The sequence below is a fragment of the Lucilia cuprina genome, chromosome 4 (genome assembly GCF_022045245.1).
Source record: "Lucilia cuprina isolate Lc7/37 chromosome 4, ASM2204524v1, whole genome shotgun sequence".
Lineage (NCBI taxonomy): Eukaryota > Metazoa > Arthropoda > Insecta > Diptera > Calliphoridae > Lucilia > Lucilia cuprina.
Genome location: NC_060952.1, coordinates 99,032,341 through 99,057,565, shown reverse-complemented (window position 1 = coordinate 99,057,565; position 25,225 = coordinate 99,032,341). Strand labels below are relative to the sequence as shown.

Sequence of the window (25,225 nt, the reverse complement as noted above, 5' to 3'; positions counted from 1 at the left end):
ACACATATTCATTTTTTGCTATTCAACGTTTTAACCAATAAAAAAAATTAATACAAAAACAACTACCGGCTTATCTGTTTCGTGTTTAGATAGTATTTTTTTAATCATACATATGTACATACATTTGAATTATTCATAAGAAAGCATTAGATGGGATCTTTAAAATCAATTTCTAAGGAATGATTTATTTGGTTCAACAGTATCTAAAATTAACTGTTGTAGGTTTAAGGCTTTCACAATAAGACTGGAGTTTTTTTATTCGAAGATCTAAAATAAGATTAATAATATCCATTTGAATCAAGTTTATTTTATAGGGCCAGTCTAATGTACATATATTTCTACATGTTCATACTATGTATTTATACAGAATGACTTGGCAAAAATGGACACATGTACCATATATATGTAAGTATGTACGATTGTTATACATATGCATGTGTGTACGCGCGTAAAAAGTTTTTATTTGAAATGTAATAAAAAATGATTGAACTTTCTTTACTAATCTATGTTTTTGTCGAATCCTATAATTTCTGGGGCTGCATGTTAATACAGAAATCTACACATATATTTTTGGTAAAAAATGATGTAATACAATTTTTTTAATTTCATAAAAATCTTTATGAATGAATTAATAAAAAAATATTTATAAGATCTTGTTTTTGTACTCTAGGGTCAGTTTTAAAATTGGAGATCAGCGATCAAATAAAAATTTGCATTCTTTTTCTCAAATTTTTTTTATTAGCAAGTTTAAGAAATTAAATTCTGAAAAAATTTCAAGTGCTAGAAGAAGCAAATGGTAGCTCGTTTTAGCCATTCTATGATGTATGTATATAAAAACGTACCTATGTTCAATAAAATTAGTAACTACGACTATTATCAAATTTTAATCGTCGAAAATAGAAATATAAATTGTTGTATATACATACACATATATATATTTCAATGATTAGAAATAGGTTTTCTTTTCATAAATACATTTGACTTTGAAATCGAAATATTTGATATTAATCGGTCTAAAAAGATGTGATAAATTTCTTTCAGACTTTTTTGTATTTTCTTAATAATAATTTTACCATGAATAACGTTCTCTTTAAATAGAATTTATATTTGAAAAAAAGCAAAGTATTTTTAATTAAATGCTTATACTCGTATATTTTTATAAAACAATTTCTTACAATACTATAAACATATGTATAAAAATATAAAATTAAATTTGTTTCAGCCTTTTGTTATAAATAAAAGGTTTTGTGCTATTAGCATTAACTTAACTTTAAAAACTAGCCTTTTCGGACTTTCTCTCTCTAAGAGCAGTTTCGCCCTTTGGGGTGGCACTTATATCATCGATTTCATCGGTAACATTAGATTTCTCATCATCAAGAAAACTAAGTTCTTCATCGTCTTGTAAACTTGTATAACTCTTTGAGGGCATAAGAACACGGCTGGCCGAGCGTGTTAATGTGCTAGTGAAACTATTGTATTTCTTCTGAAGATTACGTAGCCAGGTGGCATCAGACCAGTGATACCAACTTAGTAAAAATACAACTAATAAGAAAAATAGATTTGTGCTAACAGCTGAAAGAAAAAAATATACCCACAAGTTATATACTGTTTTTATGAATATTATATACTTGGAAACTTACCAACTATGGCCGATATAACAGGATAATTATACATGACATAGCGTAGTCCAGTAAATTCCGCCACAATGTGCAAAGACACGGTATAATATTGGATTTTCTGTGATTGTATTTCAACATAAACATCAGTTATTGGATGATGTTTTTGCTCCAAGTAACGACTGAATATTTCAACTGGAACCTGTTGGAACTCTTCCTTAACCCCCAATACAAACAGTGGACTAAGGGCCCAAGTGGATATAGTGCGTATTAAGGGAGAGCGATAACGCATCATGGCCGAGCGGCATGAATGACCTCTTAACATAGATTCATGGTCACGCATTTCACCACAAACCATAAACATGCCAAGATCAAGATTTTGCGGTGACTCAGGCATATCAATTTGTACAATAACGCGATAAGCTTGACCCACCATTAAAAGCTGTTGTTTTTTAGTTAATGAAACATGAGCATGAGGGAACGTACAGGGAGCACTAGTATCTAGGCAAGTTCTACAAATATGTTGTGTTTAAAGTTAAAAAATAACACAGAGAAATTACATTTTCAGTAGATAAGTACTCACTTGAATTGCATGTGCACAGGACGTGTATGAGAAATGGCCGGCATATAGAAATAGTAAAATGCGGCATACATAAAGACTGCCGCCCAAATTATTAATACTGCAGCAAAGGCCACAAGACCTAACCGCAATACTAATTCTCGCAAAGTATCAACCTTTTCATCGGTTTTTGCCTTCAAACGATCGTATACATTAACACTTAAATTATAAGCCGGTCGTATAAAAAAACGGCGCCCCAGTCCCAAAGGATCCAGACAAAATACTATAAAACGGAAAAGAATATTCATGTTGCACTCCGGTTGCAAACACCAGTAAACGAACGAGGTAGAAACAATACTGCAGTTGCGTTACACATTTGCAATTCGATTAAGTCTGCTCAGAAGTTCTTATCATCACTTTTACTAGTTTTTTAGCTCTAATCGATAATTGTACGTTGTTCTTGTAGTTGAAGGTGCAAACGGAATTCCTCGGCTCTGGTATATACACCATAAAATTGGCTGGAAACTAATTTTTATTTAATGACCCTTGAACATTAGATCATCGTCTTTGCATTATATATCTATACAACAAAACACATGAAAACATTAGTAACTAACAAAAACTTACCATTAGATAAAGCTTTCCAAATCGAAAGGCAATTTTATACTTTGTGGCAATTTGTTTATCAACAAACTTTTGATAAGATTTAAATATAAGTGTTGCCACTAGCAATTTATTTTTTCCCACCAAAAAACAATTTTTAAACTTAAAGACAAGACTCCATTGAACTTTTATTTTAAGTTGAATTTATATTTTATTTTCACATACGGTAATAACAATAAAAAATGCAATTATTGCACTCTCACAAATTAGTTTTTTGACAAGATCACCGGCAACAAATAAGTTTTATCAGCATATCGCTAGTCGTAGGCAGCTGCAATTACAATTAGTTTGTTATAAATAGTTTTCATAATTATTTGTTATTGGCAACACTGCATTTGTTGACAACACACATTTAAAGATGCCAGACTTTAAACTAGTTTTCTTTTTTTAATTTTGACAGTATCAAGAAAAACAAAAAGAAAATAAAAAATATATCAAACTGGAGAAAATTTTGTCAAGTTTATTAAAAAAATTAGAAATTTAATTAAAAAATTGCTTTCGGAAGCAAAACAAACTGGTATATTTGCAAATAAAGTCTTTATATATTGTTTGTAAAAAGCAAAATATCAAACAATGGCCGCTTTAAAGTGAAAAAACTGAATTTTATATTTTGTGAAAAAAGGAAGGCGTAACAAAGCAAATATCTAGTCACCAGGAGAGTTAGTCAGAAAGATAATTCTCAAGAAAAGCATACAAAAATCCAATAAGAATTTTCCGATTAATTTACTAAAATCTCCTTACACTCACTTAAGCAAAATCTTACCCATGAGCAACTATAGACATCACGGAGGTGGTGGTGGGTATTGTGGTATAGAAGTACGCGACATGCATCCAAGAATTTCTAATAATTTCACTTATGTTAGCTCATGTGTCAAATACATGATCTTTATGTTGAATTTTATATTTTGGCTTTTCGGTGGCCTCTTATTGGCCATTGGCCTGTACGCTTTTATGGATAAATGGGAGTCCACCGGTTGGGTACGCTTGGAAAGTTTTTATGATGTTATCCTTAATATTTCCTTGGTCATGATGATTGCTGGTGTTGTGATATTTGTTGTCAGTTTTGCTGGCTGTTTAGGTGCTTTGCGTGAGAACACTTGTTTACTTAAATTCTATTCCATGTGTCTGTTGCTTTTCTTTCTAATGGAGATGGCTATTGCCATAATGGGCTTTGTATTTCCACAAAATATGAATACCTTTTTGGAGGATACGTTCACCGATAAAATTATACACTCGTATCGTGACGATCCGGATTTGCAAAATTTTATTGATTTCGCTCAGCAAGAATTTAAATGCTGTGGTTTAAGCAATGTTGGCTATCAAGATTGGAGTAAGTAAAGTTGAAAATAATATCTACTACTGTATATAGTTCATAATCTGCTAGAAATTTATATTGTTTCAATACATTTTTTTTATTTTAGGCAAAAATGAATATTTCAACTGTTCTTCACCATCGGTTGAGAAATGTGGTGTTCCCTACAGCTGTTGCATTAATGCTACCGACATTAGTTCTGGCCTTGTCAACATTATGTGCGGCTATGGTGTACAAGAACACTCGGTTGCTGCCGCTAGTAAACGTATCTGGACAAGTGGTTGTATTGAAGTTGTTCGCGTTTGGGCTGAACGAAATCTGTATGTTATTGCTGGTGTTGCATTAGGTATAGCTTTGATACAATTATTTGTTATTTATTTGGCCAAAACATTAGAGGGACAAATAGATTTGCAAAAATCACGTTGGTCTGCGTGAAATCAATAGTAGATGATGAAGTGATGTGATGATGTTAACCGTAATATTTCTTTAATTATTTTTTCACTTTACAAATATTTACGATTCGATAGATTACAGTATGCATTTTATACTGCCTTGCTCAATAACAGTTTACGTAAAAAGAGTGCTAATTATTAGAGTGCTCATCAGTTATTAGGTTAAAATTTAGTTTATCTTTATTTTTAATTTTTTCCTAAAAGACAACTGAAATTTTCTTTCTCTTTGTTTCTAGGAATATTTTATTTTTCAATAAGTTTACATACTTTAGTTTAATGTCTATAAAATTTTTCAAGATCTTCCCTCATTTTTATTTCTTTATTAGTGGAAACCATAAACAATAACGTGCAAACAAAATTTTATTACAAATTGCCAAAGAAAAGTGCATTTTTCTCTAATTCTACAATAAAAAACTACACAAATTTTATTTTCTATTATTCTTTTGAGAAAAATTATATATTTTGTTTATTTTATAAGCGCAATAGTAATATAAGTAATAGAAATTTTTTAAATGGAATGATTTAACATAGCAAAAGTACATTTTTTCAAATCAACAAAAAGAATTTTTAAGCGCTATAATAACAAAATAATTTTTTATGGAATAATTAAAATCTCAATCTAAAAATTGCCATTTTTTGTAAAACTATAAAACTCTGCAAATTTTATTGCCTCAGTTTATTTTGATAACTCTTAAAGTTTTTTACTCACTTGAAAATAAACTTTTGTTTGACAAAAGTATTGGCCAATTTTCCATGTTATAAACCCTCAAATAAAATTAATTAAATATTCAGTAAAATGTTAATTTTTTAACAATTAGCTTAAAAAAACTTTAAGAGTTATTATAACAACAGAAAAAAATCCAACTCAAAATATAATCTCATAAATACTCAAATATATTCATATATCTGCATCTTAAAGTAAAATAATAATAAAAAATACATTTTAAAAAGTGTTTCATAAAAGAATTTTAATTCCAAATAATGTATGAAACTCAATATGATGACTACCAAACGAAACATTTCATGTAAACACTGTTGTTCTTGAACTTTTTTGAAATCCGATTTAATGTATCCAAAGTAATTGTTTGTCTTTTCATCATTCTATATCTCTAAAACATTTAAATAACCAGGCATTCCATTTTACAAAAAATCAAATCATTTTAATATTACTTCTTGTTCAGCAGTGTTTATATTTAAAGTTAATTTAATTTTGTAATTGTCATTATCTCGTGTATTTTTAAAATTAGTGATTAGTATTGGATAAAAATATATATGTATTGAAATAGTATATTTAAAAATATAAGAATCTATAAAAGAGAATTTTAGGTATAAACGTTTATTATATGTAGTTTATATGTAATTCAAATAAAAATTAATTAAACATTCATTATTTAGTTGGTTTTAATTTCTTGCGATAAGTAGACTAAGTTTTCAAAATACAACATAATTATTTACATAACATTTTAATATACTAGTTGAAAACCAGTCTGTAACAGATATTTATTAATAAATCACTTTAACCTTTCGATATATTTATTGAAATCTACTTCTTCAAAATTATCATTTATATCTAACTGAAATTGTTTAAGAATTTCTTTTCTTTGATCATTTAGATTTTTAGCGAACATTTTCTTATTTTTCTCCACTTCGGAACGAATTAATGCACTTATGCGTTTTCTCATAAGCAAATCCAATTCATGGACCAACGATTGTGATGTCCGAATTTTGGAAACTGATAATTGTAAAGGCTGTACAGGTACATCAAGAAACTGTGTAAAATAAGCTACAATATCCTCACTTATAATTTTTCTATCAAAATTTCTAAGAATTAATGTATTATCTTCCCATTTGTATGTAGAGGCATTAGGAGCTTCTAAACGTTTAGACATTTCAACTATAACATCATTAGGAACTTTACCTATAACATTACGAAAACTATTACGCTCCAAAGCTAACTCTAGACTAGTTTCCAAATATATTTGACAAAAACCTATATTATGTTTACGGGCTAATTGATATAATTTATAACGCATGCTGCGATAATAATGATTATCATCACATAATATAACCACATCTTTTTGTTGATGATTCCTATAAAAATCTCTTAGAGTAAGCAATTTCGTGGCTAAGTTATTGGAGTTTTTAAAATTGTTTATAATTGTTGATAAGTTCTGTAAAAGTTGTTCACGTTGTTCTTTGTATTGAGTGGGATTTTCCACATTAAAATTAACATAATTATCATAGCATAAATGTAGAACATTAAATGGCAATGATTCCAATTCCCTTAGATGATGACAAAATGTAGTCTTACCAGCAGCTGGTAGTCCTATTAAAGCTACTAAACAAATACGATTCATATTTGTGGAAAAAACTAGACAATAATAACAATTTAGTATTTAATTAAGAGTTACAACTAAGCAGATATACATATAAGAAATAAAAATAAACTAGGCCGGTAAATTGGAAGCTGTGGACGAGGATGAAAAAGCAGTTGATGCCGCCGTGGTATTTGGACTACTTTGCTCTTGTTGTTGCTGCTGTTGTTGTTCTAATTCTTGCATACGTTTAGTATTTATACTCGTTTGAACTTCAACATAAACTTTCATCATTGATTGATTAAATTGCGCAAATTTATTGACACAACGATTGACACATATATTCTGGAATAAATATTTAAACGTTTGTTTTTAATGTTGTATTAATAAATTTTACTGAAGTTTACCTCATGCTCAGCTAAATCACGTTCATTGAAAGTGTCTATACAACGGGTAAAACATAATTCGGTCACTTTATTGTATAATGTTAGAAAATCTTTTAGCTATTTTATAAAAGAAATAATTAATAATATTAAAATTGTTTTACAACTATATATTTAATGATATTTACATTTCTTAAATTAGGATCCATTTGTTTTATTTTAATAGAATTTTATTGAATAAAATTTTAAAATATTAGAAACTTTAATGTTTTTTCTGATAATAGACTAGATTTTTTGTAATAAAAAACAGCTGTACGAAAATATGGCCAGATTATAATGAAATTCCTATAGTATAACTACAACATTTTGATGGGTAGTGCATATTGAGATTTTAGAGTTCTAAATATAAAGTTGATTTGTAACTTTATAATAGTAGAAGATTTTTTCTTCAAATTAACCAGACATTTTTCAAATATAGGTTTGTGCTGTTAAATTTTTTTCAAAAACTATGAAAACAATTCTTAAGGAAATTAATAAATTACATACTCTGTTCATTTGCATTACTGAAATTGTATGGCATCTCTCTCTCTAACAGCTGTAATATTTTTCAAACCTATGGGCAACTTCTACATCACATTTACTAGTGTTGTAAAATATGACTTCTTTTAATTAAACCCTATTTATAATTGGAGTACTTGATATTAATTATTAATTTGTATAACATATTATTTGGAAAATTGTTTGTAAAAAGTTAGTTTTTTTTTGCATAAAGTTTGTTTTAAGGTATATGATACTGAAATCTTCTAAAATAATTTCCAATTGGTATTAAGTAACCGCAAAATATTTATAATTAAGTAACCAAATACCTTTAATTTGCACAACTCTATTTTAAAATTTTACCTTTTCTAATTTCCCATTTAAACACACCTTGCAAACAGTTTTCTCTTAACATTTTTCTACTTTAGACATTCAAGTGCAAATGTGAAAAACTTTTTTAAGCTGAAAGAAAAACTGTGTGGAAATTGTAAATTAATATTAAAGCAACGAAAATACTCTATTTTAAATAAACACAACTAAAAGGTGATACAATAAATTAAACAACAATAATAAAACAAGTGAGTTTAACTGATTAATTGGAGAAAAATAATTAAGAAAAATGTATATTAATAACTGAAAAACAAACTGAGTGCTATTGCAGCTGATATCAAGGACAACAATGATTGATACGCAATTTTTTCTTAATAGAAATTATAAATTTAATGAGAAAATGTTTAAAAATAAACGTTTTAAAGATTTATGGATTTTTAATTTGAGAATTGATTAGTAGCGGAAGTATATATGTATATAAGTGTGTGTGTTTATATGTTTTTTGACATTTTGCTTTCTCTTTTGTAGCCTTTCATAGACGAAAGTATTTGAAAATGTTATTATAGAAGAGGATATATTAAGAAGTCTTTAAAATTATGTATTAGATTTGGAAAAGCTCCAACATTTTTGCTATGCCTAGTGATTGTTGGTTGGTGGTTAGAGCTGGCGTTCAGTTAAATGTTTGTCATTTGATTTTCTGCCACCCTGCTGCCCGTTTTTAATAAACCTTATTATAGACAACTTGTTTAATGTCATTTTCTGTTGCTATTTTACTTATTACGTTTTAGTTTTTCCTGCATCTGCACTTGGTTTAGTTGTGTTGTTTCATCATAATACTATAGAGATGGTGTCTATCACACAAATGATTAAATAATCATTATTACAAAGCAGTGTAATTGAATATTAATTTGTGTGGTTTTTATTTCGAAATATTCTCTATTAAAACTTTATCAACATTTATTAACGTAATAACAATTGCAAATAAATTGTGATTTTAAACAAAATGCTTTCACTTTTCGGCCGTACACTACAACGTAGTGTAGTGGTCATAAATTCTATTAAATTTCCTGTTGGCAATATCTGTAAGTTTGTTCTAGACTCCTACAAGCCTCACCATCATTTGTTTAGAGCAGCTATTTTTGTTGACCCAATAATTTCAAAACAATATCGATATTTTTCGTCAGGTAAGTTTTACATTATTACAAAAACATACATACATATGTATGTATGCATTGTTTGTTTGTGTATTCATTGCTGGTTGGGCTGTTAATTGGCCCCAAAAAGCTATTTATAGTTATTGTTTGCTGTCTATTTATATTAGTTTTTGTTTATATTTTTTAATTGTTATTGCTCCACCCACTTAGTTTGTATAGTACCCTTACAGTGTTGCAAGTTTTTCTATTAAATACATATTATGATGCATATTCTTTTACACCTTTACCGGATAAGCCATTTGAATTGGAATTAATTACATTATCAAGAAAATGGAAATAATATTGATGTTGAAAACCTTTATAAATTTAAAAACTAAATTTATGTTGCAGCAAGAGTCTCTATCAAAAATCTAACTTTAAAAATCGATTTTCCTAAAGCGATTAAGAAAATAGGTATAAAAAGTAAAGTTCTATTATAAAGAATTATAATTATAGACGGGAATATTAAAATATTTTGGTTTTGTTTCTGGAATTAAAAAAAGAGTTATGTTGTAGTTTGTTAAAGTAGTCAACCAGAACTCACACGGATGGCATACAGCGATCTAAGAAAGGATTGCGAATAGAAAGGATAACTTTAGTTACTCATTATATATCCCCTTATTTTTAGTGAAATGAGTAAAAAGTTATTTTAATTCATTTAATTACCAATTTTGAATTGATTTTTTTTTTTGAATTAAAAGCTAAATCTATTCTAGTACTTTCTTAATTAAATAGAAGATTAAAGATTGTTCAATTCAAAAAAAGATTTTATTGAAATTATATTAAATTGGAAGCTTTTAGCTTTCATTTTTAATACGTTAAAAAAAATTCTGCTATATAAAGCATTTTCTCTGTATTCTATTATTAATTGATAAAATGCCAATTTGTATACATTAACTAAATAAAAAAAAATTAAATTAAAAACTGTTAACGAATTTGTTGTTATCTATAAATTGGGGTCACGCTTCGTTGCGTTTCGCATACCGTGTGAACGCAATTGATTTTTGGAAAATTTCAAAAGGCAATTGACTCTTGCTGAAATTATAAAAGAAGATCTATATCAATTGTTTTAATTAATTGCTTTTATTTCAATTTTACAAATGTATAAAGTTAATTAAATGAAAAAAAATCTTTGATTTATTATTGCAAAAGGCACAATGAAGTAATTTTTTCTTACAGTGTACACAAACATGCCGTTTGTTCATGCACACATAGCCGACAGCGTACAAACGTACAGAAATAGTTCATATTTATTTATTTATTTTTATTTTTTTTTTTCAAAACTCATTTTGGTGTTATAAGTTTTTTTCTTTACGCTATTTAGGCTTATCTTGGCGTCTACATTTCAGATTAAATACATAAATTAATATAATCTTATGAAGGTGGCCATGAAGTAGCAAATTTTCTACAACAATAAATACTTTATTTAATATTTTTGTTTTGATTATTATTTTATTATTATTTTTATTATATGCTTTTTGTTTTTGCAAAGTACGAACGTTTGTAATTTAATAGTTTATTATTTTTTCTTTAAAAATGTTTAAGTTTTTATTTCTAGTCTCTGTTTGGTTAGAAATGTTTTTTTTTTGCAATTTTGTGATGTTAAAATTGTTTTCATATTTTTTATTTTAGATTCATCTAAAAATATGGAAAATAAAACAGAAAAAATATCTGTTGACAAGGAGGAACTTAGAAAACGTTTAACACCTTTACAATATCAAGTTACACAAGAAGCTGCTACCGAAAGACCTTTTACAGGTATTTTTTTATAATTTCCAACTACAAGTGTTTAAATTTAAAAGAAAATTTGGATTTGTAATCAAAATTGGAATTTAAAGTGAACATTTTAAAATTTTAGTGGATTTTTGAGTTTTAAATTAAAAAAATACTACTTTGTTGTACATATTGAATATTAATTTTCTCGTTTTTTCCTCTATCAAGGCTGCTACAATAAACACTATGAAAAAGGCGTTTATCAATGTATAGTTTGTCATCAGGATTTATTTAGTTCGGATACAAAATATGATTCTGGTTGTGGTTGGCCTGCTTTCAATGATGTCTTAGATAAGGGCAAAGTTACTTTACATCGTGACGCCAGTATACCAGGTATGTAATGGGGCACACAAATTCCCTAACATTCGAAAGAAAAGTTTGTATATACTATAGCTGTAGTATTACTGAATTATTTTTATTATCTTCCTAAGAAAAAAAGTTAAAAAATTTTTAGTTTTTTTTTTTGCTTTTGTTTTCAAATTAAAATCTATTCAATTTTGTTTTGCCATTTACTTTTCATTTCAATTTTTTTTAAGTAAAAAAAGAAAAAATAATTTGCAAAATGTTTTTCTAGTTTTTAAAGTGATTTTATTTTCTATTACAAATTATGTAGTTATAACTTTTTTTATCCAGCTTTATATTTATTGTTTTGTTTTATGTATAAAATTTAAAAAAAAAAAACAGTTAAAAGAATTACTAATTTTAACAGTTTAAACTATATAAATTATGTTAAATGTTAATGTATTTTTTACTTAGTGTTTTTGTTAATGTTTCAAGAGTCTATTGTGCCTTGTTATATAGTGAATGTTAATATTACTGTTCCTGTTTGTTTTCATTCTAAGTCATAAAACCAAAAAGACTTCTTTTACCTACTAGTGTAAATTAGAGTGTTGTGTTACTAACTTTTAATTGTTAAAAAAAAGATTTTTGTTACAAAACTTACTACAAATCTAATACTGAACATTTTTTTCTTCTTTTACTTTTCAAATTTTCATTAAAAATTTTTTAATTTTTTTTGATTTTTTATTTCAAAAAAAAAAAAAAATTTTTTTTTCTTTTATTTTTTGGTTTGTTAAAATTTTTTGAGTTTTTTTAAATTTAATTTTGGAAAAAAAATATACAATTTTCTGTTTACGCTGAATTATTATATAAAATAGTAGTCATTTCAAAAATGCTAGGCATGGTACGCACCGAAGTGCGTTGTTCCAAATGCAGTGCTCATATGGGTCATGTATTTGATGATGGTCCGCCACCGAAATATCTACGTTATTGCATCAATTCTGCCTCAATTGACTTTGTACCGCTAACGCAACAAAATCCACAAATGCCAACAAAGTCAACAACCAACAATCATGCTGGCTCCAATATACAAACAAAACCAAACGCCTCCTCTGCCTCTGCCTCCTCCACTAGTTCAATTCAACAAAATAAAAAATAAGTCAAATACAATATTCAATTTCAATATTAAATTGTATAATAATTACTATTATTATAACTATTATTATTGTAGTTTGAAGAAGAGATATTTTGAAAACAATTAAAACATATTATGCAATAAAATTTGCCATTTATAAAGCTTATATTTCATTAATATGCATTTTCAAAAACATTTTTGGTTTTTGTCACTCATCAAATGTGTCTTAGGAATAAATAATTCATATTCATTCATTAACATTTTCATTTAATATAAAACGCTTTATTTTGGTGGTGTCATGCTCAGCATTCAATTGCGTTTCATTAATAAATGTTTGTGTGTTTTATTTTGTTTTAAAAATTGTATAGTAATTAGAAACATATCAAAGGCGTGTTATTTTCGTTAAATATTGTTTGTTAATTGTGTTTTTTTTTCTTTAACTTTTATTTGCATTTTGAAAAATTTTGCTTAAGCTCGATTTTTTTTTATTGTTTAATTTTAAAGTTTACTGCAGTAATAGTATAAGTTACAAGAATCTAATTTTAAAATTTATTAATGGTTTTGTTTTTAGCCATAATGTTATAACTAATTTGTAAATTTTAAATAATTTAATAAAATTTAAATTTGTTTTTCAAATGCAAAAGTTTTGAGTAAAAATACAAGTAAAATGTTTACTCAAAGTACTCGCTCATTATATAAAAACAATACATCAGTTTTATTATTACTGCAGTAAATCTTTTAATTATTTATGTTGTTTTTAATGAAATTTTTAAATAATATTTTAAGATTTTAAAGAAACTTATATTAATTTTTACAATTTTCTAGCTGTTAACTGATAGTTAGTTAAAGCATTAGAGCGATTTCCAAAAAATTCTGCTATCTGTATAACTATGTTGGTATAAAAGAAAGTCTAATTGTACCAGCAAAACGTTATACATGCATCTATAGCCTTTATCTTGACCGTAGTCCATTTACCAATATCTTTCTGTCCGTCCATCCGTTTGTTTGTTACAAACATTTTTCAAAAAATCTGTAATATTATTCATGTTTAAAGTTATGTTTTAATTAAAAAAATTAAAAAAACCCTTTTAATAAAAATTTCTTTAAAATCTTAAAATAATTATTAACGATCTTGCTAATTTTACTTAATTTTTAAAACTTTCCTGAAAACTTAAAAAAAACTATTAACAAATTTTCCTTTTAAATTAATTATAAAAAAATTAAATCTATAAATATAATTTTAGTTATTTAGTAAATAAATTAGTATATAAAACCAAGAAATGATAAATGACAATATAAATAATAAATTATTATTTTTTTTTTGTATATTTTCTATTTCTTTTTTCTTGCTTTTTATATAAATGTGCCTGTTTTTTGGGGGTTTAACACAAAAACAACATCAAAATAAATCTAAAAAAAAAATTTAAACATACATAAACAACATCTATCTGCAACAAATTACAAATTAAACCAAATAATTTCGATGAACAAAACCTAAAACGTCATTATTGCATTTTTTCATATATTTTCTACTTGGCTTTGAAAAAAAAACTAATTTTTTAAACAAACGGCTTTAAAAAAATGCTTAAATTAAAAAAATTAAACTATAAACTTGTAAAATAATAATATTTCAATTTATTATAAAATTAAATACATACAAATTGTTCATTATTAAAAAAATAATGTTTTAAAACATCATTATTATCTTACGCCTTTTAATAAATATTAAAACATTATGTAATTTTCATTAAAAATTTTTCACATTTTTAATCATTAATTTTTCATACACTTTCGTCTGCTTTTTTTTTAAAAAACTTCTTTCATAATGTGTTTATCACTTCTTTTTCATGCTATTCTGCAATTTGCTGAATCTTTTTAATTCATTATTTAAATTTCTAATTTTCATTTTGTGTTTAAATGTTTAATGTCTCATGTTCATCTCATGTGCTTTTCTTCTAACATTCTAATTTTGTCTTTTCCTTTTTTCTACTAATTTTCTATTATTATTTTTATGTCCAAATCTCTTCTTTGCTGCTTAATTTTTTGTTTGTTTTTATTTTTATTATTTAATTCTCTTAATCATTTTGCAATTTGTTCTTTTTCTTTTAATAATTAAAACAAAACTTATTAATTAAAAAAATAAAAACAAATGAATATATTAATAATAATTTTATAACAAAACAATAACTTTGTTAAAATATCATGCCTAAATAAACAACAAAACACTTGTGCAAAACAATTTTGTATATAAAAAAAAACAAATTAATTTAAATTTTTCAAACTCTATCGCAAAACTTTAAACCCTACAAATAAAATAAAAAAATGCAAATGCAAAAATTATTAACTAAAGGGGGTAATATTTTACTACTAATTAAACATCCAGAACGCATACGCACAGAGGTACGCTGCGCCAGATGTAATGCCCATATGGGTCATGTATTCGAAGATGGTCCCAAACCCACACGTAAACGTTATTGCATTAATTCGGCTGCCATTGAATTCATCTCAGCGGAGCAGTTAAATAAGGGAGTCGTAACAACGGCCAATGTTAATACCGCCACCCCCATTGCTCAACAATAACAGAGGGCTTAATACTTGTTTTTATTATTATTATTTTTTTTAATAAATCTTATACAAAAAAAAAAAAAAAAATATTTAATACTCAAATATGTTGTGTCCGGCATATTTGTTGTCCCTGAGGCCAATTACATTGATATAAAATCTTTTTTTCTTTTGTTTATTTTGTAATCTGTTTAAAACTACTACCCTAGATAAAATATGCTTGAAAATGTCAATTTATATTTATAGCAATAACAAAAGTAAATTTATTATTTAAAATATTCTCAATTGTTATACTAAAAGTAAATTTATGTAATAATAACATTTTTTTTCGAATTTTTGTTTATAATTGTTCTTATTAATAATAATTTCAGTGTAAATGTAATAATAATTTCAGTGTAAATAAAAAAAAACGAAAAAAATGCAAAGGAAAATAATGAAATTGTAACGTTTGTTATTATAGTCTGTCATCTACACTTTCTATACCCGTCTTTTAATTTGTTTAAAAATTTCTTATTTAAAAAAATTTCCAAAATGTATGTTTATATATTTAATATCCAAATAAACTTGTATTTTTATAAATTTAAACTTTTATCTAAAACTAGAGTTTTATTTCTAATAATCAGAAACACTTAAGCTCATTATAATGAATAAAAACGTTAAAATAACGTTAAAATCCAGCTAAATGCTTAATTTCCTAAAAAATCTACAAAATCTATAAATTTAAACTTTCATCTAAAAATAGAGTTTTATTTCTAATAATCAGAAACACTTAAGCTCATTATAATGAATAAAAACTTTAAAATAACCTTAAAATCCAGCTAAATGCTTAATTTCCTCAAAAAATCTACAAATTCATTTAATAACACACCCTGTCATGCAATTTTCATAATAAAATAAAACTAAACAATCTTCTGCTAACAAAGAGTAAAACTTTTGAATATATTCCCAAATATATACAATCAAAATATTCTCCTATCCTCTATCTAAACGATAATTATTTAAAAATTATAAAATATTAACGGTTTAATTCTAACTACAACCCTGCTCTACAGAAATAACCTAAAATACAACTCTACAAAAAACATACTACTTTATGCAAGCATGCAAGTTTTTTCCGCCCATTTTGACATTAGTTAAAACTCTATTGACGGCCGGTTCGTGTAAAATTTTCGTATGTGCAATTAAAATAAGAAAAAACGTTATAAAGAAGTGTTTGTGAAAAGAAAAAAAGGTGTTAATACATTAAAAAGTATTTATATTATAAAAATATTATAAAGTTTTGTTGCATTGCTCTCGATTTCATAGAGAATGACTGTTTGAAAAGTTGTGCCCAAATATTAACCTACAGCCTAGCCTGTTTGCCTTTTGGTTGTGGGTTGTTTGTTACTGCAATCTAATTTTGGTAATAAGCTTGAAAAAATATTGTCTAAATTAAAAAATATATAGTGTTATTATTGTTTGTGTTATTTTATTTAGTTATCCACTACAGTGTCTTGTTTATTTTGATGTAACAAATAACTGTCATCACAGATTTTCACTATGTTTGCATTAGGAGCCTTATTGAAGGATTTACAGCCGAGTTTAAGTTTTTATATAAAAATCAATTTTTAGTGAATTTTTTAAGTGATCACTGATTTTTACTGTTTTTGCAATTGGAGCTTTATTTAAGGATTTACAGCCAATTTTAGGTTTTCCATATAAAAATCGATTTTTGGTGAATTTTTTTTAGTGATCACAGATTTTTACTGTTTTTGCAATTGGAGCTTTATTTAAGGATTTACAGTCGATTTTAAATTTTTCATATAAAAATCAATTTTTGATGAATTTTTTTAGTGATCACAGATTTTCAATGTTTTTGCAATTGGAGCGTTATTTAAGGATTTACAGCCAATTTTAGGTTTTCCATATAAAAATCCATTTTTGATGAATTTTTAAGTGATCACAGATTATCACTGATTATCACTTAGGTTTTCCATATAAAAATTCATTTTTGATGATTTTTTTAGCGATCAGAGATTATTACTGTTTTTGCAATTGGAGCATTATTTAAGGATTTACAGCCAATTTTAGGTTTTCTATAAAAATATATTTTTGATGAATTTGTTTAAGTGATCACAATTGAAGCTTTATTTAAGGATTTACAGCTGATATTAGGTATTCCATATAAAAATCCATTTTTGGTGAATTTTTTAGTGATCACAGATTTTCACTGTTTTTGCAATTGGATCGTTATTTAAGGATTTACAGCCAGTTTTAGGTTTTTCATATAAAAATCCATTTTTAATCAATTTTTTTAATTCGAGCGTTATTTTTGATGAATTTTTTTAAGTGATCACAGATTATCACTGTATTTGCAATTGGAGCGTTATTTAAGGATTTACAGCCGATTTGGGGTTTTCTATATAAAAATCCATTTTTGATGAATTTTTTTAATTAAAGTCAATTTTTGATGAATTTTTTTATTGATCACAGATTTTCACTGTTTTTGCAATTGGAGTGTTATTTATGGATTTACCGCCGATTTTAGGTTTTTCATATAAAAATCAATTTTTAGTGAATTTTTTTAGTGATCACAGATTTTTACTGTTTTTGCAATTGGAGCTTTATTTAAGGATTTACAGTCAATTTTAGGTTTTCCATATAAAAATCCATTTTTGATGAATTTTTTTAAGTGATCACAGATTATCTGTAATTGCAATTGGAGCGTTATTTAAGGATTTACAGCCAATTTTAGGTTTGCCATATAAAAATCCATTTTTGGTTAATTTTTTTAGTGATCACAGATTTTCACTGTTTTTGCAATTGGAGCTTTATTTAAGGATTTACAGTCGATTTTAAATATATCATATAAAAATCCATTTTTGATGAATTTTTTAGTGATCACAGATTTTCACTATTTTTGCAATTGGAGCGTTATTTAAGGATTTACAGCCAATTTTAGATTTTCCATATAAAAATCTATTTTTGATGAATTTGTTTAAGTGATCACAGATTATCATTGTTTTTACAATTGAAGCTTTATTTAAGGATTTACAGCTGATATTAGGTATTCCATATAAAAATCCATTTTTGGTGAATTTTTTTAGTGATCACAGATTTTCACTGTTTTTGCAATTGGAGCGTTATTTAAGGATTTACAGCCAATTTTAGGTTTTCCATATAAAAATCCATTTTTTGTGAATTTTTTTAGTGATCACAGATTTTCACCGTTTTTGCAATTGGAGCGTTATTTAAGGATTTACAGCTAATTTTAGGTTTTCCATAGAAAAATCCATTTTTTGTTGAATTTTTTAAGTGATCACCGATTATCACTCTTTTTGCAAGTGGAGCGTTATTTAAGGATTTACACCCAATTTTAGGTTTTCCATATAAAAATTCATTTTTGATGAATATTTTTAGTGATCGCATATTTTCACTGTTTTTACAATTGAAGCTTTATTTAAGGATTTACAGTCGATTTTAGGTTTTTCATATAAAAGTCCATTTTTGATGATTTTTTTAGTGATCACAGATATTCACTATTTTTGCAATTGAAGCGTTATTTTATGATCTACAGTCGGTTTTAAATTTTTTTGTGTAAAAATTAATTTTTGAGTGAGTGCAATATAAAAATAAAAAATAACAAATGAAATTTAAAATTTATTTATATTCCCAAATACCTGAAGTACTGCAAGTAAAATATAAGGTAAGAAAAAATTTATATTTCTTTATTATATTTAAAAATTTTTTTAACTTGTTTAAGAATATAAAATTTGTTTTGAAGTTCCATTTACCAAAGATAGTAAAAAGTAGTAGTGCAGGGTCTTTTAGTAGATCTATGTGCAGTGTTAAACGTACCAAAAAAAAAAATTTGTTTCCTTTACAAATAAAACAATTTTTCGTAATATTTTTTTTTTAATATTAGTTTAGTTTATTCGTTTTGTTTTTTACTAGTTATTTCAATTCTTATCATTTTTTCGGATTTTCTTTTGTTTTATTTCATTATTAACTATAACTTTTGTTAATATAACTTATTTTTCTACACTTTATATATGTATTGTATTTATATTTAATTTTTGTTTTTTTTTCTTATCGTTTCTTTTTTATTTGTTTTTAATTTAATTTTTCTCATATTTAACTAGATCCAAAAAATATAATTTCGACAATATAAAACAATTGAGCATTTATTTTTTTCCTCGTAATTTTTTATACTTAAACTTATTAAAAAAAATAAACAATAGAATTTAAATTAAACTAAATATACAATTGAAAACAAATAATTCTTTTTAAATAAAATATTTTATTGTTTTTGTATTTTTTATATTTATTTTCTATACTACTGTGTATGCAGTTGATGTATTTATAATATAATGATGATAGAAAAAACTTTAAAATTTTTTGTATTTTTTTTTCTTTTTTAAACATTGTTTGGTTTTTATTTAAACAATTTTCTATTAGCTAGCTTGTCGTTTTTTTTCTGTGGTTTTTTATTTATTTTAATTTATTATATAATTTGGTTAAGTAAGATTTTGTTTTTATCAATGTTAAGTTTCTTGATTTTTATGTTTTTTTTAGTTTTTCATTTATTTCAATAATAAATATTTTATATTTAAAATTTTGTCTAAATTATTAACATTATGCCAATTATTAAGATTGATTCTAATTAAATTTACTATTTACAATTATGCATACAGAAGTCAAGACTAAAACTAGGGGCCAAACTATACATTTCAGGAAGTATTAACCAATAATTGTGTTAAATTGGTTTTATCATTTTCTTTATTTATTTACAAAAGTTTATATTATTTTCAAAATGGCCTTTATTAGTCTTTGTTAACAAATTATTTATTTAAAGGAAATGTTGATTGGCATGTTAGTAATTTTCACTGAAACTTTTTTCTTTATAACTTCGTGTTTCGAAGTTTTATTTGCTTATTTTTACTTTGCCAATTTTTTAGATTTTTCTTTTAAATTTTTAATGCTAATTTAAAAATATTTAAAATATTATTTTTAATACTTTCTGTTATTTTAATTTAATTTTTTTATATGAAATTTCCTACATTTAGTATCAAATTTATACATTGACAATTACTTAAAATTCACAACTTAATTTTTATATTATTGATTTAAATTTAACTTACAATTCTAGTTTTATTTACAACATTATAAAAAACTTTTTATTTTTTTTATATAATTATTATATATTATTATTAATTTATATAGTTGAATAGGTGCAGTCTAAGAGTTGTATGTTTTCCTTTTTATTTGTTTTGTTTTTTCCAAAGCACTTAATCTTAAACTTTACTTCTCTCAATTGTTTTTTGAAAGTAGCAAGTGTTTTTATTAGATAAAGTGCTTGATTTTTTTGTGGTGAAAAGAACGGTTAAACCGTTAGTTTTCTTTTGTTTTTAATTAAAAAACAACTAATGAATGTTTTATGATATAATTCCTTAATAATGTTTGCTTTTCTTGAAACTACTGTAATAAAATAGAGGAACCTTTAAAATAGTGAAATATAGAATTAATTTTTTTAATAAGAGTCCACGAAAGATCTTTAGAAATAATATAATTTTCATATAGTCTAGTCAATAGTCTAGTCTATAGTCTAGTCTATAGTCTAGTCTATAGTCTAGTCTATAGTCTAGTCTATAGTCTAGTCTATAGTCTAGTCTATAGTCTAGTCTATAGTCTAGTCTATAGTCTAGTCTATAGTCTAGTCTATAGTCTAGTCTATAGTCTAGTCTATAGTCTAGTCTATAGTCTAGTCTATAGTCTAGTCTATAGTCTAGTCTATAGTCTAGTCTACAGTCTAGGCTATAGTCTAGTCTACAGTCTAGTCTATATTCTAGTCTATAGTTTAGTCTATAGTCAAGGCTGTAGTCTAGTTTAAAGTCGATTGGTCTCTCGGTTAAAAATACATATATTATTTTCGACTTGGACCCTAATATATTGAAAATCCAACTCACTTAAGAAATTCGTTATAATAAGTTTGTTGCAGTGCATTTTAAAATCGAGATTTAAACTTAATAATGATATTGCTCGATGACGAATTGCAAATGGATTATTGGCTTGATTATGCCTAAAGCTTTATGAGTTCCAAGGTAGAAAACGTCAGTTCCGATACAAAAAGTAAAAAGAATTGGAAACATTGTCTTGAACAACTATCAAAAAGTAATATTTCAGAAATAACATAGAAAAACTTTTACAATTAACTGTGTATTGTATACATATGATTAATCTAAATATGTCAAGTAATGTCCATTTGTCATAATTTTGTCTTAACATTTTTGTGACCTCTTTTCCATTATTTTCTTTATATCTTTACATATAAAACTGATTTGTGTTGTATGTATTGATTTGTAGTAGTTGTATGAAAAGCAAACAAATAAAGTCGTAAAAAAGTTTTCGCTTAAAATAGTTTTTTAAACATTATTTGTATAATTTTATGTGATTTCTTTCTTTAAAAATTCCTCAAAGTTAACTGAAGGCTTTGAATAGCAAGGTTTATTGTTGCCACAAGTTTTATGTTAATTTCATAATTATTGTAATCAGATTCATTCTGTTGTGGCTTTTTTTATTGTTTGTGATCCTTTGACCCGCCAAAAAAAAGAAAAAGAAAGAAAACTTTTATATTTTAGTGTTCGCAACTAGATAATTATACTTAAGCAACATACATTTCATACTTTCTTATACTATGTCATTAAAATGTTGGTGATTTGTTTGTTTGTTTTATGTAATAAAGTGATAAAGAAAATAAAATATAAATGTTAATTAAAGTTTATATTTGTTATGTTTGTTTTGCACCAACACCAACAAAATAAAATTTATTCAAAAAGAACACGTAAAACTTCCGTTACAAAACCTTACAAAAAGAATGTAACAAAACTAAATTTTACCCCGTTTTGTGTTTAAACTAATCAGAGAAATTTTTTTCATCTGAAAAACGTACATGATGTTGTTGTTTCAAACGATGCTGTATGGGATTGCGTCGTAGTGTTATGGTTTTAATGTTACTACTGCTGCCGGGACTGATACTGATGGTATCGGTGAAGTTGTTAGTTTCATTAAAATTTTCCTGCTCCTCCACCATCATGATGTTTATTTTATCATGTTCATTGTGCTGCTGCTGATGATGATGTTGTTGTTGATTTAGTAGGCTCATTGCCGATGAACCATTGCATTGTTTGTTTGTCCTGTTGTATCCGCTTCCGCCGGTCGCATCGTTTGTTTCACTTCCGTTTTCGGAAGTCTTTTCGTGCGCTTCAATGTTGCTGTTTGTCGTAGTTACTGCCGTTGAGCCTGTATTTGTAGTATTTGTTGTTGTAGCTGTTATTGTTGTTCTTATTGCTGGCGTTGGCGAAGTTGTTGAAGATATAATTGTTGTTGTTGTGTTTTCCATTGGGCTTTGTAGCTTTAATTGGCATTGGGATTCGTCCTGTGGTAACGGCTGTTGGTGTTGCTGTTGTTGTTGTGTAGGTGACACAGATGTTGGTGACGATGCCGATGATGTCGATCCAGTCCACTGTTCATCGCATGAGCAATAACCTCGTCCTGTATCGCCACCTTCTAATGCAAGTGATTGTATTTCTCGTAACTTTAATTTTTTTAATTTTTCTAAACGTTTATTTCTTGTTTGAGGTAGTTGCTGATGATAATGCTGTTGTTGTTCATGATGATAATGATGATTTTGCTGCTGCTGTTGTTGATTTGTATGTTGCTGTTGTAGTTGTTCTTGTATTAGTTGCTGCTGTATATTATAAAGTTCAAATTGTTCCTCATCAAATGTTTCAATTGATGATTTATCGTTAAAACTGAAATGAGTAAAAAATAAATTAAATATAAAGAAAATGTTCAATAAGAGGAAATTAAATAAATAGTTTAATGTTGCTGTAGGTAAAAATGTACTGAAAATTTCTTTTAATTGATGCTTTGATTTGAAATTTGAATCTAAACTCTGCTTGCCCATTTATGTATGAGGATCCAGAATCATTAAGAACTATAATTTTCACTTTATATTTAATTTTAACCATCTACTAAAATAGGCATACATACAGCATAGTAATAAAAAATTTAGTAATGGAACTTAGTCAACCATATTAACAACATTTTCTTTCCCTTCTTTCCCCTACCCTGCACTATCGAGGTAATAAATGCAAATTAACATCTTAAGTAAGCTTCGCTGCTTAACTTGAAAAATAAATATTCAAATATTTTATCTACTTTGCGCATACCAATGAATACAATTTAACTTTTTATTGCTAATAACTATGTAAACACATTACAAATACTACTCTCAGTACTTAAGTAAATTGTTAGTTAGTTATTTAACATTTATTGAAGTTTTAAATAAAGTTTTTCCTACTTATTTGATTTTGCCAACTGCTTTAGAACATTCAACGTTTGCTGCTAGACTTTACTGTACTTTCTGGCTTTTGGTATTTAACAATTTCATCTTGAAGTCGCTGTTGCAGTCGTTGAATTGCAAATATATTTACTCTGCTCATTTGTTGGCGAAAAAAACTTGCTTCACTAAAAAGTAAAACGGAAACGTTCATGACATTCAAATTGTCACACATAGTCAAAAGTCTAGATTTTTTCTCTCTTTCTCTATCTTTCAGCCAACTGCCAGTCACTGTGTGACATTTCAAAATATATATTTTAATATTAACAGTGTAATTTTTTTGTTATTCCATTTAAAATTGCATGTGAATATTCAATAAAGATAGCATTTTCAAATATAAATATAATTATACTTAATACACTTGTCTAGCAAACTAAAAGCAGTACGAAAGGCTTCATTTAAAATAACGAAAAAAAATTTGTGTAAAAAATATAAACTCAAAAGTTTAATTTCAATTTGATAGTCTCTGTAAAATGTTACATATAATATATACATATATAAGTACATATATATGTATGTGTTGTAAATGGCTAAATTTTGTTTATGTAACGTAAAAACTTTTAAATGAATTTTGAATTTTCAAAGTGCACAAAATAGTGTTTACAAGTCTCGTTTTGTAATAAGTTTTAATGGAAATAGGGTTGATAATATGTTGAAGCATATAGACATTTTATGATTATGATATTCATATATATGTATATGTCGCAGTAAATATATATACACCTATAGCATTGCATTTATGTTTTCAAACTAAATATGTGGGGTTTTATATACATATATATACTTGCAAAGTGCTTTTTCCACTGTTTGTAATATTTTGCATGTTTTAAAAAGTTTTCACAATGTTTTTCCTATAACACCTAAATGTATGCTTTATATTATGTTAAAAGTTTTTAGCCTTAAAGATAGACTTTTTAAAGTTTAAATTTAATTGAAATGTTAACGGTGTTTTTTCATATGGAAATATTATTCGGGGATATTCAAATTTCGTAAATAAGTGTTAAATTACATATGTTTAATTTCCTTTTACTTAAATCTGCTAACACTTAGTTTATTCCTATTTAATATTTTCTTAATAACTACAACAACAAAAAAAAAGAATAAAAATATAATAAATATGATTGATCACATAATTATGTTCTAGTTTATTACTGCACAAATTCTTTATAAATAGCCTTAATAACATATTTACATTTGTATGTATTTGACCCTTAAATTATAACTTTTGATTGATTTTTATTTGACATAAGGTTTTTGATTTCAAGTAAACAAACTAAATATTATATTTAAGCAATAAGAGACTTTTATAGTTTTTTTGAACTCTATTTACATTGAAAATAAAATTGAAATAATATAGCAAAAAAAAAAAATCTTCTTTACCTTGACTTTGTTATAAATATTATGGAAGAAAACGGACGGACTAGCAGTAGTGGACGTAACATGTTCCAAATATGACTATTTAATATGAGAACTCGGACGGACAGACAGACGGACGGACATAGCTAAATCAACTGAAAAAATGATTCTGAGCAGATTGGTATACTGTAAGGTGTTTATAGGACCAATATTATTGTGCGTTACAAGCATCAGCACAAACCCAATATGCCCTCCCCACTTACTGCCACCCCACTAAAGTTTAATTATTTCTGAAATAGTTATTTTAATCATTTATTTAGATAATCTCTTAAAATGCTTACAGCTACTAATCTTTCACCAATACTCGAAAACTTTACAAA

The 25,225-nt window shown here is 26.0% G+C and overlaps 6 protein-coding genes across 13 annotated transcripts in view; 2 read left to right on the top strand and 4 right to left on the bottom strand.

The window, feature by feature from the left end:
* Positions 1 to 1,159: 1,159 nt before the first annotated feature.
* On the bottom strand, positions 1,160 to 2,928 carry LOC111680197 (seipin). Of its 3 annotated transcripts, none has more exons than XM_023441829.2 (4): positions 2,803 to 2,928; positions 2,200 to 2,720; positions 1,641 to 2,128; positions 1,160 to 1,572 (listed from the first exon to the last, which is right to left on the bottom strand). In XM_023441829.2, exons 2-4 carry the CDS (start codon positions 2,481 to 2,483, stop codon positions 1,271 to 1,273), a joined length of 1,074 nt encoding a protein of 357 aa, XP_023297597.2. In that variant the 5' UTR covers positions 2,484 to 2,720; positions 2,803 to 2,928; the 3' UTR covers positions 1,160 to 1,270. The 3 variants fall into 3 exon arrangements, with proteins under 3 accessions (XP_023297597.2, XP_023297598.2, XP_046804684.1); XM_023441830.2 differs by having other exon boundaries at positions 2,200 to 2,700; positions 2,803 to 2,920; XM_046948728.1 differs by having other exon boundaries at positions 2,200 to 2,841.
* A 304-nt stretch (positions 2,929 to 3,232) lies between these two features.
* On the top strand, positions 3,233 to 5,989 carry LOC111680187 (tetraspanin-33). The gene is made up of 2 exons (XM_023441818.2): positions 3,233 to 4,168; positions 4,260 to 5,989. The coding sequence occupies exons 1-2, from the start codon at positions 3,604 to 3,606 to the stop codon at positions 4,583 to 4,585; spliced, it is 891 nt and encodes a 296-aa protein (XP_023297586.2). The 5' UTR covers positions 3,233 to 3,603; the 3' UTR covers positions 4,586 to 5,989.
* On the bottom strand, positions 5,874 to 6,959 carry LOC111680183 (L-seryl-tRNA(Sec) kinase). The gene has a single exon (XM_023441814.2). The coding sequence runs from the start codon at positions 6,957 to 6,959 to the stop codon at positions 6,114 to 6,116; it is 846 nt and encodes a 281-aa protein (XP_023297582.2). The 3' UTR covers positions 5,874 to 6,113.
* A 25-nt stretch (positions 6,960 to 6,984) lies between these two features.
* Positions 6,985 to 7,644, bottom strand: LOC111680184 (mitochondrial import inner membrane translocase subunit Tim10B). Its single transcript, XM_023441815.2, has 3 exons — positions 7,489 to 7,644; positions 7,325 to 7,420; positions 6,985 to 7,262 (listed from the first exon to the last, which is right to left on the bottom strand). Exons 1-3 carry the CDS (start codon positions 7,507 to 7,509, stop codon positions 7,050 to 7,052), a joined length of 330 nt encoding a protein of 109 aa, XP_023297583.1. The 5' UTR covers positions 7,510 to 7,644; the 3' UTR covers positions 6,985 to 7,049.
* A 568-nt stretch (positions 7,645 to 8,212) lies between these two features.
* On the top strand, positions 8,213 to 15,694 carry LOC111680178 (methionine-R-sulfoxide reductase B1). 6 transcript variants are annotated; one of them, XM_046949635.1, is made up of 4 exons: positions 8,213 to 8,380; positions 10,993 to 11,118; positions 11,302 to 11,466; positions 12,291 to 13,652. In XM_046949635.1, the coding sequence occupies exons 2-4, from the start codon at positions 11,007 to 11,009 to the stop codon at positions 12,569 to 12,571; spliced, it is 558 nt and encodes a 185-aa protein (XP_046805591.1). In that variant the 5' UTR covers positions 8,213 to 8,380; positions 10,993 to 11,006; the 3' UTR covers positions 12,572 to 13,652. The 6 variants fall into 6 exon arrangements, with proteins under 6 accessions (XP_046805591.1, XP_046805590.1, XP_046805588.1 ...); XM_046949634.1 differs by having other exon boundaries at positions 8,214 to 8,415; XM_046949632.1 differs by lacking the exon at positions 8,213 to 8,380 and adding an exon at positions 8,944 to 9,351.
* Positions 15,695 to 22,497: 6,803 nt separating this feature from the next.
* Positions 22,498 to 25,225, bottom strand: part of LOC111684565 — a 149,021-nt gene continuing 146,293 nt past the window's right edge. Inside the window, exon 13 of the mRNA XM_046948729.1 lies at positions 22,498 to 22,899. The gene's annotated coding sequence lies outside the window, so the exon portion shown is untranslated. The remainder of the gene's footprint in view (positions 22,900 to 25,225) is intronic.